General features: G+C 41.6%; 1 protein-coding gene across 1 annotated transcript in view; it reads right to left on the reverse strand.

The window, feature by feature from the left end:
* DCBLD1 (discoidin, CUB and LCCL domain containing 1) overlaps positions 1-20811 on the reverse strand; it is a 76012-nt gene extending 55201 nt beyond the window's left edge. Inside the window, exon 1 of the mRNA XM_052645495.1 lies at positions 20700-20811. Coding sequence (XP_052501455.1) covers positions 20700-20811 — 112 coding nt within the window. The remainder of the gene's footprint in view (positions 1-20699) is intronic.
* Between the last annotated feature and the right edge of the window lie 426 nt (positions 20812-21237).

Raw genomic sequence — 21237 nt, forward strand, 5'->3', positions numbered from 1 at the left:
TTTTGTAACATAAGGGTATTTGTGTTTAATTTTGGAAAGCTGCCTGCACTGCTATCTTATCAGAGCTCTCTTTAGAGTCTTTCACAACATCTATTAAAATGAACAACTTGCTGATAAGATTATCTGGCAATGGTAACAAACAGATGGCAAATCATTGGGTAGAAGGTAGAGGAAGAACTTCAAAATGAAAGAATCAGGCCGGGCAGCATCTACACTCACTGATGGATCTCAGCATGGCTACATGAGACCATGAGATGCCACAAGTCTCCTGACAGGATAACACGTGCTCTACACACCTTCACATGTACTCTCTCATCAGAAAGCAAAACATGCGAATCAATAATTGAATCTCACCAAGACTTTACATCTAATTTCAGTCCACAGGAAACACAGAGGGTAGAAACACAAGTGTACCAGCACCATAAGGAAGTCATTAGCTGAATCCAGGCTGCAACATTCTAGGCGCAACTGACCCCGTTTCTTCAACAATGAATTGTACAAAGAAATGTGTTAAAAAGTGTTTTAGATTAAAGCAAACTTAAACACCACAACAACCATGTGAATCTTATTTGGACCATAATTTGAAAAAACCAATCTTACCAAACCATTTTTAAAAGATAACTGGGGGTGATCTATAGATTCAATGCAATTCCTATCAAATTACCAATGACATTTTCCACAGAACTGGAGAAAAAAAAATTTTTTTTTGTTTAATTTGTATGGAAACACAAAAGACCCCGAATAGCCAAAACAATCTTGAGAAAGAAAAACAGAGCTGGAAGAATCATGCTGTCTGACTTGACTATACTATAAAGCTATAGTAATCAGAACAGTATGGTACCGGCACAAAAAGACACATGGATTAATGGAACAGGATAGAAAGCCCAGAAATAAACCCACACACTATGGTCAGATAATCTCTGACAAAATAGGCATGAATATACAATGCAGAAAAGACAGTCTCTGCAATAAGTGGGGCTAGGAAAACTGGACAGCAACACGTGAAAGTGTGAAATGAGAACATTTTCTAACACCATACAAAAACAAACTCAAAATGGATTAAAGACCTAAATGTAAGACCACTCCTAGAGGAAAACACGGGCAGAACATTCTTTGACATAAATCACAGCAATATTTCTTTTGATACATCTCCTAGTGTAATGGAAACAACAGCAAAAATAAAGCATACTTAATTAAACTTAAAAGCTTTTGCACAGCAAAGGAGACCATCAACAAAATGAAAAAACAGCCTATGGAATGGGAGAAAATATTTGCAAATAATGCAACCCCAGAGGTTTAATTTCCAAAATATACAAATAGCTTATATAGCTTGATATAAAGAAACAAGCGACCCAAAGAAAAAATGGGCAGAAGACCTAAAGAAGATATGTGGATATCCAACAAGCACATGAAAAGATGCTCAACATCACCAATTCCTAGAGAAATGCAAATCAAAACTACAATGAGGAGCCACTTCACACTGTTTAGAACAGCCATCATTAAAGAGTCTACAAATAATAAATGCTGGAGAGAGTGTGGAGAAAAGGGAAGCTTTCTACACTGTTGGTGGAAATGTAAACTGGTACAGCCACTATGGAGAAGAGTATAGAGGTTCCTTAAAAAAACAAAGTTCCCACATGATCCAGTAATCCCAGTTATGGGCATATTAACCTGAAAAGATAAAAATGCTGAATGAAAAAGATAAATGCACCCCAATGTTCATAGCAGCATGATTTACAGTAACCAAGACATGGAAGCAACCTAAATGCCCATCAACAGATGAATGGATAAAGATATGGTGTGTGTATGTGTATATGCATGTGTTTGTGTATATATATATATATATATATATGAATATCACTAGTTATAACAAAATAAGGAAATAATGCCCTTTGCAACAACATGGATGAACCCAGGCATTATCATACTAAGTGAAGTAAATCAAAGACAAATACCACATGATATCACTTATATGTATATCACTTATATGTGGAAACAAAATGATACAAATAAACCTATTTATAAAACAGAAGTAAACTCACAAACATAGAAAACAAACTTAAGGTTACCAAAGCAGAAGTGGTGTTGGGGGATTAAATTAGGGATTTGAGATTAACAGATACATACTGCTATATATAAAATAACAACAAGGACCTACTGTAAAGCATAGGGAATTATATTCAACATCATTTAAAAACCTATAATGGAAAAGAATCTGAAAAAGTATATATGTAGTTGATTTTCAATGTTTCAGGTGTACAGCAAAGGGTGGTTCCATTCCTGGGTCGGGAAGATCCCCTGTAGAAGGGATAGGCTACCCACTCCAGTATTCTTGAGCTTCCCTGGTGGCTCAGATGGTAAAGAATTCACCTGTAATGCCTGGGTTCGATCCCTGGGTTGGGAAGATCCCCTGCAGAAGGGAATGGCTACCTCCTCCGGTATTCTGGCCTGGAGAATTCATGCACTGCATAGTCCATGGGGTCGCAGAGGACACACTTGGCTCTGAAAGGCTGAGCAACTTTCACTTTCCAAGTCTTCCTTAAGAAAGGCAAGAGTCATTCCTCACCACCTGCTCCTAATCTTTGACTGAGATGAGAAGAGGACCGATTGTGAAATACTTCTTTTCATTCTGACCCCAGAGAGCTGCTCTAGAAACTAAAACTCGGCCTCAGATGTTAGGGCCTGGGTTCTAATCCTGACACTCACATATAACACGCACTTTGCTATACACCTGAAACACTATAAGCCAACTACAAGTTTAAAAAGTTAGACTTTCAAATGCGACGTATTTCTATTAATAAATGTGTGCTTTCGTGCTCAATCATCACCTCTGCTGCTGCTGCTGCTGCTGCTAAGTCGCTTCAGTCGTGTCCGACTCTGTGCGACCCCATAGACGGCAGCCCACCAGGCTCCCCCGTCCCTGGGATTCTCCAGGCAGGAACACTGGAGTGGGCTGCCGTTTCCTTCCCCAATGCATGAAAGTGAAAAGTGAAAGGGAAGTCGCTCAGCCGTGTTTGACTCTTAGCGACCCCACGAACTGTAGCCCACCAGGCTCCTCTGTCCATGGGTTTGTGTTCAACTCTTTGCGACCCTATGGACTGTACCCCAACAGGCTCCTCTATCCATGGGATTCTCCAGGCAAGAATACTGGAGTGGGCTGCCATGCCCTCCTCCAGGGGATCCTCCCAACCCAGGGATCGAAACTGCATCTCCTACATTGCAGGCGGATTCTTCATTGCTGACTCACAGGGGAAGCCCATTAATAAATGTTGCTGTTGTTCAATTGCTCAGGTGTGTCCAACTCTTTGTGACCCCACGGATTGCAGCACTCCAGGCTTTCCTGTGCTTCAGTATCTCCCGGAGTTTGCTCAAACTCCTGTCCACTGAGTCAATGATGGCATCCAACCATTTCATCCTTCTTAATACTGATGCTAATTTTAAAAAAGACATTGGGATATTAAATACTATCAGGGGAGTACTATTCACTTCTTTGGGTGTGAAAATGGTATTGAAGTTAGGTGAGAAAATGCCTTTCTTTTTAGGGATGCCATCAGAGAAGGCAATGGCAACCCACTCCAGTACTCTTGCCTGGCAAATCCCATGGACAGAGGAGCCTGGTAGGCTGTAGTCCATGAGGTCGCTAGGAGTCGGACACAACTGAGCGACTTCACTTTCACTTTTCACTTTCATGCACTGGAGAAGGAAATAGCAACCCACTCCAGTGTTCTTGCCTGGAGAATCCCAAGGATGGGGGAGCCTGGTGGGCTGCCGTCTCTGCGGTCGCACAGAATCAGACACAACTGAAGAGACTTAGTGGTAGCAGCACTCATCTCACATGCTAGTAAAGTAAGGCTCAAAATTCTCCAAGCCAGGCTTCAGCAGTACATGAACTGTGAACTCCCTGATGTTCAAGCTGGTTTTAGAAAAGGCAGAGGAACCAGAGATCAAATTGCCAACATCCGCTGGATCATGGAAAAAGCAAGAGAGTTCCAGAAAAACATCTATTTCTGCTTTATTGACTATGCCAAAGCCTTTGACTGTGTGGATCACAATAAACTGTGGAAAATTCTGAAAGAGGTGGGAATGCCAGATTATCTGACCTGCCTCTTGAGAAATCTGTATGCAGGTCAGGAAGCAACAGTTAGAACTGGACATGGAACAACAGACTGCTTCCAAATAGGAAAAGGAGTACGTCAAGGCTGTATATTGTCACCCTGCTTATTTAACTTCTATGCAGAGTACATCATGAGAAATGCTGGACTGGAGGAAACACAAGCTGGAATCAAGATTGCTAGAAGAAATATCAATAACCTCAGATATGCAGATGACACTACCCTTATGGCAGAAAGTGAAGAGGAACTAAAAAGCCTCTTGATGAAAGTGAAAGAGGAGAGTGAAAAAGTTGGCTTAAAGCTCAACATTCAGAAAACGAAGATTATGGCATCTGGTCCCATCACTTCATGGGAAATAGATGGGGAAACAGTGGAAACAGTGTCAGACTTTATTTTTGGGGGCTCCAAAATCACTGCAGATGGTGACTGCAGCCATGAAATTAAAAGATGCTTACTCCTTGGAAGGAAAGTTATGACCAACCTAGATAGCATATTCAAAACCAGAGATTACTTTGCCGACTAAGGTCCATCTAGTCAAGGCTATGGTTTTTCCAGTGGTCATGTATGGATGTGAGAGTTGGACTGTGAAGAAAGCTGAGACAGAAGAACTGATGCTTTTGAGCTGTGTTGTTGGAGAAGACTCTTGAGAGTCCCTTGGACTGCAGGGAGATCCAACCAGTCCATTCTCAAGGAGATCAGCCCTGGGATTTCTTTGGAAGGAATGATGCTAAAGCTGAAGCTCCAGTACTTTGGCCACCTCATGCGAAGAGTTGACTCATTGGAAAAGACTCTGATGCTGGGAGGGATTGGGGGCAGGAGGAGAAGGGGATAACAGAGGATGAGATGGCTGGATGGCATCACGGACTCGATGGACGTGAGTCTGAGTGAACCCGGGAGTTGGTGATGGACATGGAGGCCTGGAGTGCTGTGATTCATGGGGTCGCAAAGAGTCAGACATGACTGAGCGACTGACCTGAACTGACGTATGTAAGGCTGAAATGACATGATGACGTGAAGTACGGGATTTGCCATATAGCACTTCAGCAAAATGGGAGAGAGGAGAAAAAAATGAATGAAAAAGATGGGGGAAATGTTGATGGTTACTATAGCTGGGTGATGAGGTATTCATAGGTGTTTTAGGTGTTTTGGTCTTTTTTTTTATTAATAAAATGAAGAAAAATAAAGGTCAATCTTGAAGGGAAAAAAAAATACAATCAGGTTTAGGATGAGGCTACACATGGTGTTGGGAGGACTCCAGGACAGTGAGTCACGGTGATGCATTGGTGGGGGGAACAGGGACACTGCCCTACCACCTACCCACCATCAAGGGGAGAACAGGGCAAGAAGGGGGTAAGGAGGAAGTTTGGCCACAGGGAATTTGTCTACTCTTCAAAGCTCTACCACACAAGGCTTATCTTCTTCCTTTGAACTGTAATTTAATTGCCAAAGCACATGATGACTTAACTTTGTATCATTTCCTCCTCTCTTTAGGCTGAAAACTTCTCCCTTCTGAAGAATATGTGAAGAGTTCATGAGGGGCCTAAATCTTGGGGTTTGCCTGGAGCCTCCAATCCTCTACCTCCTCAAAACAACTCACATAAATAAAATTGGATGTCTGAAGCTTCGATTTTGGAGAAAGCTACAAGTACTCATCAATGCTTTATAAATCCCCAAGCAATCTCGACCCCAATGTTAAACATTTTAACTCTAATCTCAATAAGAGTCAAACAATGATTGTCTTCAAGCAAACTGATATTAAGGATAAGTTAAGACCATGTTTCAGAAAACTAATTTTAAAACAATATTGACCGCATACATAAGTATGAAGGGGAAAAAAAAGGTTTAAAGTGTTTATTTTTATGGTGTGGGATTAGAATTGATTTCCATTATCTTCTAAACTATGAGTACATTGTATATAAACCAGAAAAATAACATAATTAAAACTACTAAATCCACCTAATGTTCAGCATTAGTCTTGAGGTATAAGTCTCTGTAAACCAACATATCTAAACTGGCCATTAGAAACTTACTCAACCAACAGCTCAGAACTTAATATAATATGGTTCCCACTTGAAGGAGCTCACAGTCAGAGGGGGAGAGAGGTGAGTTAACAATAATTCCTGAGAGTCAAGTGACAGATCCAACGGGCCCAATATCTGCTCTCCAAATGCCTGAAATGAATGGATATGCCTCTTTCAGACTTTAATCGGCTACTTAGGAAGTATGGCTATACAAGGTATTTTCTAAAAAAGCTTAAGACAAATCCCAGATGCTTGTCTACACGAGTCCACCATTTATTTAGTCTACTGTAATTCCAGCCACTAAGAAAGGAAAACAATAACTTCCTTAAAAGACTATTTCCCTTTGATAAGAAGTCACGTTCCACTAACAGCAAAGTGAAATTAAGACATATCTGATATGGACTAAGTTCTGCAATACTACAAAGAATGATTCAGGCTTTAAAAACATTTTTTTTTAACTGAACTGCGCTTGTTGGAAAATTATCTGGATGAAATTAAACAACTAGTACAAAAACACCTTTAAGATTAATTACTAACTCGACCACCGAACAAGACAAGAGTCTTCAAACTTGTTTTATTATGGCCCATAGTTAGAATAAAGATTTTTTTCATCACAACCTAAGCAAGCGCACATGCATATACCTGCATAAATAACAAAAGCCTAATGTTATAGTACTTTTTATTATATGTAATGAACTGTGATATTTCCCACTCTATTCCATTTTTTTCTTTTTTAAAATTAAAAGCATACTGGTTGTGCCAATTGAACTAAATGTACCACCTACAGATGGGTCCCAAGTTGTAATTTGGGAAAGAATGCTCTAAAATATCAGAAGTGAAACCATTTCTAGAAACATGATTTCATTACAGCTGTATCTTTGCTCTTTGTAATATTCAAGTTACAACAGGTCTCAATGTATACACCATCACCCCTGTGTGGGTGTGAGAAAATTTCTTCCTATGTCTGAGATCAAGTGAGCTCTTGATGACTACAATCTTTTCAACCACAAAAGGGAGTTTGCAATTATTACAGAGCTCTTTGTCTGATGGTAAGGCGAACAGCTTTCCCAAGCTATTATTAATTTCACCGTCAGCCATCCTCCCTCGTAAACTTTGTTACCCTCCAATTGTGCTTAACTTTTTTACTTTATGTGTTGCCTGGAAAAGAATGGAAGAGCAAGGGGAGAAGAGTCTTTTTATTCTTTGTGAGAATAAATAGAGTAAACAGAAGTTACGATGGTAAAACTTCAATTATTCTAAATCTTTAGTTTTCCTGAAAAAATAATGGATGATAGTCACAGCCATAGACTAGAAATACGTGACTAACTCTGCAAAACAATTCTGCAAACTTAGACTTTAAGAATCTCCTTAAACTTTATTCTCACTATATATAAAATAGGTGCTACAGGTATAACTATTAATGTAATTAAGATGACACTTTTGTCTCAGCAGATGAAAGGCTTATGAAAGTAAAAAAAAGGGGAGGAACAGAAGGGACTTGTCAAAAGTCTCTCCATGTGAACTCTCAACACAATGCTTCCTATCAGCTAAAGAAAAAAAATTCACTTAAATCAATATGAATGCATGAAAATTAAATCATTTCAAGAGGTCCTACCCAAGAGTCCCTACATAATGGGAGATTATTTCCATCAGTGTGCAAAGATCAATAATTTTAATATTAACACACTAAAAAGCATCATTTATGCCCAATGGAAATAAAAATCTCAAAACCTAGTTTAATGCTATTCTTTAACGTGGTATAAATAAAATCAGCGACAACTCCATAGTTCTTTAGTCACCCTCTATCTAGTCTTGTGACTCCTACGAAAAGGAAAAAAGATCACTGTAGGACTGAGGATGTGAGGGGAAGACATATTGTTTTTCTAACTTCGTAAACTATTTCCATATACTTGGGAAGTGGCAGAGCACAGTGCACTGGGTTCCTCTGTCCTTGGAAGCTGTGTGGCCTTGAGTGAGTCCCTTTGCCTCTCCAGGAGTCAATTCACCATCTGCAACACAGAGACAATGACAGTGCCCAACTAGGGTTATGGTGAGCATCAGATGATACAATGCTAGTAAAGCCCTGGGCATAGAGGCCAGCATATAGCAAGAATTCAATGTTACAATTACCATATTTTTCTTTTAAAATACTATACACAAAGTATCAAGAATATTGTTTTGAATTAGCTGGCTTCTTCCAAATTGTAACACTCATTGGCTCTATGATTCTAAGAAGTTCGTATCAATCTTCCTTCAAAATGACCAACCAAAACTGGGCATGGTAAAGATGAATAAGGCTGTGTGTGTTAAGTGCTTGAAATTACTGGAAAGTCTAACTGGAATGCATTCCTCAAGATGTATGTAGGGCCACTAACTGCCAGCTCAGCATCTGTCAGAGTAGGCACTGTGGATCCCCTGGTCCTTGAAGGTTTACAGAGAGCACACCCATGTCACCAAAAAAAAGTTACAAGGCAAATAAGCTCCCAGAATCCTTTTCTTCACCTCAGGGCAATCTCAAAGCCCTTGCTCTAACAGAATGCAGGCGGTAATACTCCCAAGGAACTCCTTGCTCATTGGGTATCTCCTGGGAGTGGTGTTCTGTGGGACACATGGGCCGACTCCTAGGTACACAGAGGTCCCAAAACAGAGCTTCTGGGATCAAAGATCAGTTCTGGAGAGATGGATCTGAAACTTTAGAGGTCTAAAACCAGAAGCTGAAATTGTAACATCTGACTGATATTCTAAAGTCAGACTTCCCAAAGTTGTTATTAAGTTACAAGTGCTTAAGTTACAAGAGAAATTGGTAACAAACTGGACACACTGAGAGAAGAGTCTCAGTTTCTCAGATGCAAATATAAAAAATAAAACAAAGCCCTTGTTTGTAAAGCAAAATAAACCCAAGATGACTGCTTTATCCCTGTTGAATAGATGCTCAGGATAAGGAAGTCAGAGAAAAGTGGCTGCTGACCTTTACTAATAATGTCAGGATGTTGATGTCATGGCCACGCTGCAGTTGCTCAAGCTGAGGATAAATAAGAGCAATCCTTCCCATCTCAGTGTGCTATGTTTTCTAAACTTGGTTCCATGTTAAATATGCATACTACTGATAGTCACATAGATTGTAAGCAGACATTGACTTTTCTCTCAATGTCCAAAAATTCCAATATTACCAAGTACAAAGTTCACCTGAGTTTTAGAAGTTAAAACTGTGGATAAACAAGGTTCTACTGTATAGCACAGGGAACTATATTTAATAACCTGTGATAAAACATAATGGAAAAGAATATGAAAAAGAATGTGTGTGTATATATATATATATATATATGAGTCACTTTGCTGTACAGCAGAAATTAACACAACATTTTTTTAAATGTAAAATGGTAAATGTTTCTCTCTTGCTCTCTCATACACACAGGTATTTTCACTTAGACAGATTTTTTTTTTAATTATTAAGAACCAAAAAGTTACAAGAACGGAAAAAAAAAATTGTAAAATTAATTGTGACAGGCTCTTACTAATAGGCAGCATTTATCAAACATCTACTGTAAAAAGTGACATACTGAGTGTTCTAAGGGCCTTTATATTAATTTTATTTAATCTTTAGGATCATATTTGGTTAATATGTTATTAATTCCCTTTAAAAAATTATAAAACATTTCATACACACAGGCATACAGCTATGTATAAACAGTAAAATCTCAAACATCCAAGTACATACCCCATATCTGTTAAGACAGGACAATTCCAGCACAACCTAAGAAAGCACACAGCATCCTTTCTTCATCGCATGTCCTTCCTATTATCCCTGTTCTATGTGTGAAGAAGCGGAGGCTCTGAGAAGCTGAGTTGTCAGTCCCATGGAGGAGCCGGCATGTGAACCTCACCTGTCTGACTCCAGAGACCATGAAACTCAAGCATTTAGGCTGCAATTGCTAAAGCTGCACATTTTGTGTGTGAGGAAACAGATTTAAGACATGCCCAGGATCACACGACTGCTGCTAAGCAGCGCGACTGGCATTAAAACCCACATTACAATTATTTATTTATAGTCCTTCTCTTTTAGTCTCAAAATTAACATGAGGAAGAGAGCCATATTTAAGTCAGGGTTTCTCATAAAACTTACGAGAAATTCCACCACTCTCTCTTTTAAATTATTTAAGTAAGTGCTTTTTGCTAGACTATTAAAGGAATAGTCTGAGAGGCGACTATTTCACTTTCAGCAAAGGTCGTCCTACTTGATTGCATCAGTGTAGCTCCCAAAAGCTGCTCTGTAAATGGAGGTTTCAGCAGATTAAAGTGCTGCTTCTCAAACTTCAGTGGGCACAGCAACCACCTGGAAATCTTACTAATGCGCAGGGCCTGAAATTTCTGCATGTCCAAAAATCTCTTGGTAATGACTATTCTGCTGGTCCTTTTAAGACGTACTCTGAGTAGCAAGAGACTCGGGAAGGAAGTGAAGTATTGGTTGCTCAGTCATGTCTGACTCTTTGCAACCCCATGCACTGTAGCATGCCAGGTTCCCCTGTCCATGGAATTCTCCAGGTAAGAGTACTGGAGTGGGTTCCCATTCCCTTCTCCAGTGACTCTTCTCGACCCAGGGACTGAACCTGGGTCTCCTGAATTGCAGGCAGATTCCTTACCATCTGAGCCACCAGGGAAGCCTAAGAGACTTAAACGGCCTTCATTATTAACAGCGATCTTGCCAAGAATTTTTTTAAAAATGAAAAATCCTTAACATGTAAGCTTTGTATGGTTTTACTTTAATATCTATTTCTAAAATTGGAACACATCTATTTCTGACACAGATTTACTCTAGATTTCACTTATACACCTAGGACAGAAAATAATAAATTTCAGGATCTATATTTAAGCCAGAGTGATATTTCTGACACATGGACAGAACGTCAATTTAGGAATTATTTGAACATACAATGGAATATATATAAAGAAATAGGATGAGAAGGTTTGTGGGAACACACATGTATGCACCACATACAAGGAAAAAGCAATCAATGTTTACCCACCAAAGAACAGCAAATCTTCATTGGGAAAGAGATAGCATTTTATCATACATCTAATGAGGCATGAAATGTAAGACTTGTGAGAAAAAAGTAAACTTTATAAAATTCATGTCACATTGCATGGTGGTAAAAATTGTATAGCCATTGCACATTCTGTATTCTGCACTGCTGAATGTACCACAGTGGATAAAAGCCCATGGTTGGCTACTAATTGGAAGTTTTTGGTGGTTCAAAGAATCTGCCTGCAATGCAGGAGACCTGGCTTTGATCCCTGGGTGGGGAAGATCCTCCAGAGAAGGGAATGGCAACTCACTCCAGTATTCTTGCCTGGAAAATTCTATGGACAGAGGAGCCTGACGGGGCTACAGTTCATGGGGTTGCAAAGAGTTGAACACAACAGAGTGACTGACATTTTTCACTTAAAGGTCTTAATATTTCTGTGGCAAATGTAATCACCTCTAAGAGAAAGCCAAAGGCTATTAATTTAAAACTTTATTGCATAAACCCCCCCTGAAACTACGTCCCTCCAAGGCTTCCTTTCTTGAACTTGATCCCATCTGGAAGAACACCTCTTGAAGATGAGTCAGGAGACCATCCTAAGGCACTTAAAACTGTAGGACGTGCTCCCCGAGTCCACTTTAGGCCCAGAAAGTGAATGTGTCTGGAGTAAATGATCCAGCCTCTCTGAATCTCAGTTCCTTCAATAGCTCTCAGAATTGTCAGGACTAAATTAAGTTAGAGGCAAAAAAAAAAAAAAGATTAAAAAAAATACAAAGTAAGGTTTTTAAATGCCGCAGACTACTTCCAGGTCATATGGGAAAAGGCAACTTTATAACGGAGGGATGAAGTTGTCATTTCCAGAAGTCACTGATCATTCTAGGCATCATTCAAACATGGGGCAATAAAATAACAGTAATAATAAATGCATCTTGTTGTGATACAATTAGCAGTATATGGCACTCTGAGGCACCTTTATCAAAACATTTAGCCTGAGTCTAATCACAGTTGTAGGTCTAATTCAGCTTTATACTTTAGGCGCCGGTGCAAGTAAAGGACACACCACTCAGAAGCAGTAAGTCAACTTAAAATGTGAGCCACGTCACCAGATAACTGAATCTGACTTCCTTTCAGGAAAATAAAATGTATGCGGGTGGGGATCAGCCGTAGACGAAAAGTGACTTAACAGATGTAATAACTAACTGCAAAGTGTGAACCTTGTTTGGATCCTTGTTTGAACAAACCAACAATAGCCCAAAGGCACGTTTAGGTAAACGGGGGAAATATGACTTGAGTATTAGATGATATTAAGATATTACCATCAGTATTTTTAGGTGTGCTCAAGCCATTGTGGCCATGTAAGAAATGTTAATAGATGCAAATTAAATCTTTAGGGGAGAAATGCCATCAAGTCTTTAATATACTTTAATACCTCACGGGAAAAGCAGTGTGTCTGTTAAGATCTTAATAACATAGCACAGTAACTGTAGCAAAGAGGATGAAAAAGGAAAAGAAGAAAGATGGGTTGGGGGGAAGAAAAAGGAATTTCCTACCCAAAAGGCAAGAGGGTCTCAAAGATTTTTCGACCCTTCTGAGCTAGCACTGACAGCAGGTACAGGGCCATTTATTTGTTGAGTTGCGATACCTTCTACTCTAGACTCTTGGCAAAGCAGTGGGTTTCTAGGGGCAAGTAGAAAAAAAGGCAAATCGTGGTCCATGTAATTCTCACAGTAAGCAGCCTCCACTTTAAACTCAGGGCAGGAGCAATCCAATAAACAGATCTCACGTTCCAGTGGGCCCATGAGCTATTACGTATCAACAGTTTCCTCCTTGGGACTGAAATTAACCATGCTTCAATCTGAAGTGAACCTGCTTTTGTGAAAAGCAATAAGAAAGCTGCATTAAACCTACTCAGCCACTTAAAATTTAAGTGAGACCCACAGAAATGTTTAACATTTTCCCTGTAGGAAGCTTTATATACTGGCACTCGAAACTGAACTGGACTTCATAACTCATAACCTTTAACATTCACTGGTTTTGATGTTCATCAGAAATAACAGTGTTGTTTTTTCCTTTTCCTTCTTTCGAGAATAGAGTGCTCCATAAAAATCATTTACACACAACCTTTAGGTATATTCATGAAACACTCTCAGTTATGAAATGGAGGCATATAAAATTAAAATGACCATATACAAGCATATACAAGACAAAGACATTTCTGCAAATATGGGGAATTACGTCTTCCCTGGAGATAGTTCATGGAAGCTAGATAAGTAGATTAAACAGAAGTGGCATTAAACAGTCAAGGCATATAGGACTCTATAGCTTGACAGAGTGCCAATGTCATAAATACCGAAACTGTCCCCAAATGATCTTTAGGGTAAAGCAGGGCCCTGCTGTCCTCAAGGTATAAGCACCTGCAGACCTTGGGGGACCACTGACTCACCTCGCCCAAACCAGTATACCACCCGCTTCCCTGCTCTCAAGACTGCCAGCACCTAACATGGCAGCTTTGCCAGTGTTGTTTGGAAAGGGGTCTCAGATTCCCAGCCCTTTACAGGGTTGAATTCAGTTGTTTTCTTGAACACATGTAAGGTATCTCTAAAGACATCACAACAGTCATGTGTGCAATTTCCTCTGAAAACACTTAAGTGACTATTACCCTTCACCTTATTCTCTCGGACCTCAGCCAGACCATGCATGCACTGACTCAGGAAACAGTTATCTGGAAATAGTTATCAGCTTGGCACTGTACTTGGTGCTGGTGGTGAATAAAAAGGCTTTGTTTCATTCCTGCTTTCATGAATCTCAGACTTTCCTCCTCTTTTTCTCCCATCCCCACCCCCATCCCAAGCCCAGGACTCAGTTTGAATTTATTTCTACATTGGGTTAAAAATCACCATGTGGTTTTTCCCCCTCATCAATTAAGTCTCTTCTATTCCTGAACCCCCTAAGGTGAAAAACTATTTTTTTAAATTTTACATACAAAGCAGAGAATGAACATCTGAAAGATGATATCAATATGACTCTTCAGTTGCAAAAAGGCAAAATTACCCCTTAGTCTTTCTCACTCCAGACCTGAAAGTCTGGCAATAGTTTTCCTTTCATCTTCAACGCCTTTGAATATACCAGAAGTTCAGTTCGGTCCTGTCGCTCAGTTGTGTCCAACTCTTTGCCACCCCATGGACTGCAGCACGCCAGGCTTCTCTGTCCATCACCAACTCCCGGAACTTACTCAAATTCATGTCCATCGAGTCAATGATGCCATCCAACCATCTCATCCTCTGTCATCCCCTTCTTCTCCCGCCTTCAATCTTTCCCAGGATCAGGTCTTTTCCAAAGAGTCAGTTCTTCTCATTGGGTGGCCAAAGGATTGGAGCTTCAGCTTCAGCATCAGTCTTTCCAATGAATATTCAGGACTGATTTCCTTTAGGATGGACTGGTTGGATCTCCTTGCAGTCCAAGGGACTCTCAAGAGTCTTCTCCAACACCACAGTTCAAAAGCACCTATTCTTCAGCATTCAGCTTTCTTTATACTTCAACTCTCACATCCATACATGACTACTGGAAAAACCATAGCTTTGACTAGGTGGACCTTTGTTGGCAAAGTAATGTCTCTGCCTTTTAATATGCTCTCTAGGTTGGTCATAGCTTTTCTTCCAAGGAGCAGGTGTCTTTTAATTTCATGGCTGCAGTCACCATCTACAGTGACTTTGGAGCCCCCCAAAAAATAAAGTCTGTCACTGTTTCCACTGCTTCCCCATCTATTTCCCACAAAGTGATGGGACCAGATGCCATGATCTTAGTTTTCTAAATGTTGAGCTTTAAGCCAACTTTTTCACTCTGTTTCACTTTCATCAAGAGCCCCTTTAGTTCTTCTTTGCTTTCTGCCATAATGGTAGTGTCATCTGCATATCTGAGGTTATTGATATTTCTCCCAGCAATCTTGATTCAAGCTTGTGCTTCATCCAGTCTGGCATTTTGCATGATGTACTCTGCATATAAGTTAAATAGCAGGGTAACAATAGACAGCCTTGACCCCTTTCCCAATTAGGACATGTTGTTCCATGTCCAGTACTAAATGTTCCTTTTTGACCTGCATATAGATTTCTCAGGAGGCAGGTCAGGTGGTCTGGCATTCCTATCTCTTGAAGAATTTTCATAGTTTGTTGTGATCCACATAGTCAAAGGCTTTGGCATAGTCAATAAACAGAAATAGGTGTTTTTCTGGAACTCTCTCGCTTTTTGGATGATCCAGTGGATGTTGGCAGTTTGATCTGGTTCCTCTGTCTTTTCTGAATCCAGCTTAAACAGCTGGAAGTTTATGGTTCACATACTGTTGAAGCCTGGCTTGGAGAATTTTGAGCATTACTTTGCTAGCGTGTGAGTTGAGTGCAATTGTGTGGTAGTTTGAACATTCTTTGGCATTGCCTTTCTTTGGGATTGGAGTGAAAAGTGACCTTTTCCGGTCCTGTGGGCACTGCTGACTTTTCCAAATTTGCTGGCATTTTGAGTGCAGCACATTCTCAGCATCATCCTTTAGGATTTGAAATAGCTCAACTGGAATTCCATCACCTCCACTAGCTTTGTTTGTAGTGATGCTTTCTAAGGCCCACTTGACTTCACATTCCAGGATGTCTGGCTCTAGGTGAGTGATCACACCGTCGTGGTTATCTGGGTCATGAAGATGTTTTTTGTCTAGTTCTGTGTATTCTTGCAACCTCTTCTTAATATCTTCCGCTTCTGTGTGAGTTCCTCTATTTTAAACCTGTATTTTCAGACTTTCTGTTTACAAAGAGCAGTTGCACTAGACATACAACTTCAGTATTTTGTCTTGTTCAGGTTGTGATTCTCAGCTGGAGTCAGCTCTGAGTCTTCAATCACAGGGCAGGAACTGGTTCCTCACTGCCTTCTCACCCTATCCTCACTGGGCACCCATTTCCTACTGAGCACCCACCATGTGCTGGCCACTGTTTAGGCACCAGGCTTCTCATGGACCTTGCATTCTCACGGCAGGAAGACAGACAACAAAGAAAAGTATAAATTACTCTATTAGAAGATACAAAGTGCTCCGGAGAAAACTGCAAGCAGGGAGTGGGGTTTGCGGAGTTCTGGGGAATACGAGAGGGCTCCAGGTGGTTAGGGCTGGTCTCCTTTCAAAAGCAAGGTTTGAAGAAAGACTGATGGGGAAGGAAGTCGTGTGGACATTTGGGGACAAGCCTGCTCCAGGCAGAGGGAATAGAACATGCAAAGGCCCTGAGCTAGCAGGGAGCCTGATACCACCGAGAAACAGTGAGAAAGTCAGTATGGCTGGGAACATGGAGGGTGGTAGAGAATGAGTTCCAAGGGGCAGTGGGGGAGGCAGAACAAAGGGTCTCTGTATGTGTCAAATTAACAGTAATAAACAGTAATGATTAGTAAGGTAGCTGCCATTTATTGGGTTCTCTGTGCTAAGAGCAAGTCCAAATAGGTATTGTGTATTATCTCCTTACCTGGAGGAGGGCATGGCAACCCACTCCAGTAGTCTTGCCTGGAAAATCCCATGGACAGAAAATCCCATGGACAGTCCACGGGGTTGCAAAGAGTCGGACATCTCCTTAAAACTTCAAAACAACTGGTTACTCTAATATGCGGGGATTTGACTTCATAATTCAGGACAATCATAGCAGGAAGTCCAAAACTCTCTAGGAAATATCTCCCTTAACAAGCCCCTCTCCCCTGTCCCGTAACCCCACTGCCTTAACATGACTAAAATCTTTGCTACATGCTGCAGTTAATTTCCCCTTGCACCTGAAAAATAAAAATCTAGTTTCTTATAAATGTCAAATATCTTGCTTATTTCCAGGTTGTGATCTTTATTATGATTTCCTAGTCTGTTCCAGTACCCTAAGGTAAAAGGGTTCAGTTTATGAAAAGTTCATAAGTACAGTCTGAGACACTTCAGAGTTCAAATCCTGTTTTAATTATATCCTTTGATGTGTTTAATTAATCCTTCAGCATAACTTTTTCTCCCCTGAAATATATGGTATAACTTAATGTTTCAGGGTGCTGGTTACAGATTGCACCTGCTCGTGTCAAAAGACATATTGTTCTGGTGGCCACCCTCCCTTCTTTCTGCTGCACTTACATTTAGAAGGCATCCTGATGTACAGAAGTAAGCATGCCAAGAGAGCTGAGCTTGCGAAACAGAGCTAATTAGTGGAAGCATCAGATGTGCCTTCATAAGAACTTTGATAAACCCTTTATTACTTAGTTTCCTCTAAGGAGGACAATTTGAAAATATCTCCTAAATAAAAAGACACTGTTCAGTTCAACTCAAGAAACATTTATTGGTCCGGTGCTATGAAGATAAAGACAATCCCAGTCACTGCCCTCCAGAACTTAGAGTTCATCACGTTGACCAAATGGCAGACCTTCAAGATGAAGGAAAATCTGGGATAACTGCACGCACTGATGCAAAAGGTGCCCGAAGAAAGTCGGGACTACTTTTTTAAAAGCCACTCACCCAAAGCATCAGACATCAGCTGTCCCTGTTGAACCAAATGTAAAGGACGAATGGCTTAAAAGCAGAACTTCTGAAAGTAAAAAGTTAGAGTTGGGCAGAATCTTATAATCAAATTTTCTGTACCTAATTGTATGCTTACAAGTTTCCACAGAGATTAACTGCTTATTTTTATTCTTCTAATACTTAAATCACAAGAAGGAAATCTTTAATATCCATTTCCAAATATTTTGGTGAAGAGAGAGTCAGAGATTTTTAGTTAGCATCAATTCCTCACATGAATAAAAGGTATTTTATTTCACAAAACTGATAATCAAGGTAAGAAGACCTAAGCCCAAGCCTATGGATTTATACAAACTGAAACAATGCTAATGATCAACATACATATGACATTACTGTTGTTGTTTTAGTCACTAAGTCGTGTCCGATTCTTTTGCCAGGCTCCTCTGTCTTTGGGATTTCCCAGGCAAGAATACTGGAGTGGGTTGTCATTTCCTTCTCCAGGGGATCTTCCCAACCCAGGGATGGAACCCACATCTCCTGCATTGCACCGAGATTCTTTACCGCTAAGCCACCTGGGAAGCCCCAAATGTGATATTATGTAAAGTCAAAATCATGTGAAACAATCTGTGGAAATCCTTAACATTAGTTAAGTGGGTCCAGAGGAGCAGGGCATAAGAAGGAGCAAAAATCAGCCCATATTCTGCTCATCAAGCCCTAATGCCTGGGGCCTGCCTGGCAGTGAATATAGAAGAATGGACTTAAAAAAAATATATATATAGATATATATATAGATATATATATATATTAAAAACAGCACATAGGCAAGCAGCAGTCTTACAAGGAACCAGTATAGCTTCAGAGGTCACCAGACTCTGACTTTTTTAAAAAAATGAATAATTTCATTGACTAGGCTTATAAATATTCAGATTAATTTATCACATTTACTTCCTGAAACAACAGTGAATAAAAGTCTAATATTAAATGGCCTGTGACACAGATGGTAGTAGCACTTTATCATATTATCATTACACAGTATTATATGGTATATGTTATAATAATATATATGATATATATAATTAACATTATACAATATCAGATGTTTCCACCATCTCAAAGCTGATTTGAATCAGAATTACCTGTGGGAACTTTTTAGAATCGCATCTTCCCAGGCCCCACCCATTGGGTGTTCTGATTCACAGTATGGGTTTGGGGCTTTACAAAGCTTCTGGAGACAGTGGTGATCAGGCAGGTTGGGAAGCCAAGAAGCACCAGACTAAGCTACCTTCAAAAACAAGGATGGTAAAATGCAATAAACAGAGGCTTCTCAACAAAACCAGATTCATGCTAAGGCACGAGTCTTACTTTTTAAACATTAAGAGTACTAACATCACTGAAGATCACCATACAACTATATACCCAGTAGCATATTTCAAAACCTAAAATGGGTTTGCATACTTAAATTTACGAAAACTTGAAAAACAGGTGATCAAGGGCTAATCCAAAATACCACAGATGTGAGAGATACTCAAAAATCATTGATTATGCCTCTTTACTCAAGAGATATCAGAACTCGAGTTCCTAGATTTTTTTTCAGTAAATGTGCCAAATCTAAGTTTTACTTCTTTTGTGTTTGAATATCTATGCCTTTATTGGTTCTTTTAACGTCCTAAATGTACAGGATTCTTCATGGAAACACGACATCTTCTTCCAACAATTTTGTGCAATAAATATCAAAGGTGAAGCTCTAGGAATCTAAGCAATCGCACTACTTCCCAGAGACTGCTCTATAAAGCACCCAGTTAACAGTCTGCATGCCATATAACATCTAAAAAAGCTGCATTTGGAAAGATGGTGACAGCTGTGGCCAGACTAGTATAGGAACACATTGCTGGATCTATTCATAGATGTACAGAACTGAAGGTGCATCTTCAAACAATGACCCGAGAACCATTTCCTAAGGGCTTAAAACACCCATGATCAAAACCCTACATATTTAATAAAAGCACACACATTTGTCAATATTTTACAACATTCCTAGCATTCTGCTACTTTAGGGTTTTGTTTTTTTTTTTTCTTTCTTTCCTAACAAATAGGTATATAATAAGCTAATTTAGGAACCCAAACCAACATCTTGAATATCAGAGTTTCAGACTGAGAATACAGGGATCAGTGACCAAAATGCCTGCCTTTGGTTTAGCTTTGATTCTTGTCCCATTAGCAAATACGGGGTGGGGAGCCGGCAAAACATTCTGGATAGATGCACTGCCATTAAATCATCTGAGTTGCAGAGGGGCAAAAGTAAGGCAGGAGGGAAACCACTGGAAAACTCCGCAGAAAGCTGTCCTTCGCGATCAATAAAGAACTAAATTTCAAGGACTTGCCTACAGCTGGTAAAACGGCTTACTGCTTTCATCTGCTGGATAAGCAGCAGTAAACTCGCCGGTGGGCTAATTAGGTCCAACCTGAAGGCAAGGACCAGGTCCAGAGAACGATCAGCCAGGTCGGGAGACTAGCTCAGACACCCAAGAAGGAGCCAAGCCACACGGTTCCAAGTCGGGGCGCAGCAGCACACTCTAGAGGGGCGGCCTGTTTGGGGCTGCCGGCTTCCCAGGGCGGACCTCGGGAAATCATTTCCCAACCATCCGTGCCAGCCAGAAACTTACACGACGCTCAGGGACAGAGGCGGCTGACTGTCGGCAGCTCTGTCAAAAGGTCTGAGCGGCGCCTCCCCCGCTAACACCCTCCCCCTAAGGCTGGGGTCTTCAGCTCGCGACCCCCGGGCCATGTCACTTCGCACGGGGCCCGCGGAGTCAGGAAGTCTGGAAACCAACTGAGGGGGGGAGAGAAAGTGGGGAGGCGCGAAGTGTCTGCGGGCGAAGGACGGAGTTTGGTGGGGAGCGATAGGAATGCAGTAACTTATTTTTGACCCGAGCCGCCATCGGCCGGAGACAGCGGGACTCCAGGCGCAGGTTGCGACTCCGACTTCCCCCGCGCGCTGTCCCTCCAGGCCCAGCCCGCCGCCCACCGGACGCGCTCCACTCACCCAGCTCCTCCGCCTGCAGCCAGAGCGGCGCGGAGACCGCGAGCAGCAGGGCCAGGAGGCCGCGCCGGACAGCCCCCGCCTGCGCGCAGCCGCCGCGGGCGCCGGCCACCATGGCCCCGCCGGGCGCCAGCTTGGCAGGCTCGGCTTCCCCTTGGCGCGCGCAGCGCCGCCGCCGCCGCCCGGGCCGGCCGCCTCCTCCGCGGCCGAGCGCAGCGCCTGGGACTGGGCGCAGCCGCGGCCGGGCACCGAATCTCATTGGGGCGGCCCGGGGCCCAGCCCGGCGGGGGCGTCTCCTGCCCCGCCCCGCACGCCGGCCCCCAAGGAGGAAGTGGCTCCCGGGTGGCGGCGGGCCGCCGGGGTGGAGGCGCACCGGGAGCTCCCAGCACACGCTCTCGTTTTCCTCCGCCCCTCCTCCCCGGTGCACGTGAACCTGGGAGCCCGGAGGACTCCTGGCGGTGAGACCCGCCCCGAGCCGCACTATGCCCGGGGCGTCCCCAGAGTGCCGGAGCAAGGGGTGGGCGCGCCGCCTACTCTCCTC

This window comes from Budorcas taxicolor, chromosome 9 (assembly GCF_023091745.1).
Source record: "Budorcas taxicolor isolate Tak-1 chromosome 9, Takin1.1, whole genome shotgun sequence".
In the NCBI taxonomy this organism is placed as follows: domain Eukaryota; kingdom Metazoa; phylum Chordata; class Mammalia; order Artiodactyla; family Bovidae; genus Budorcas; species Budorcas taxicolor.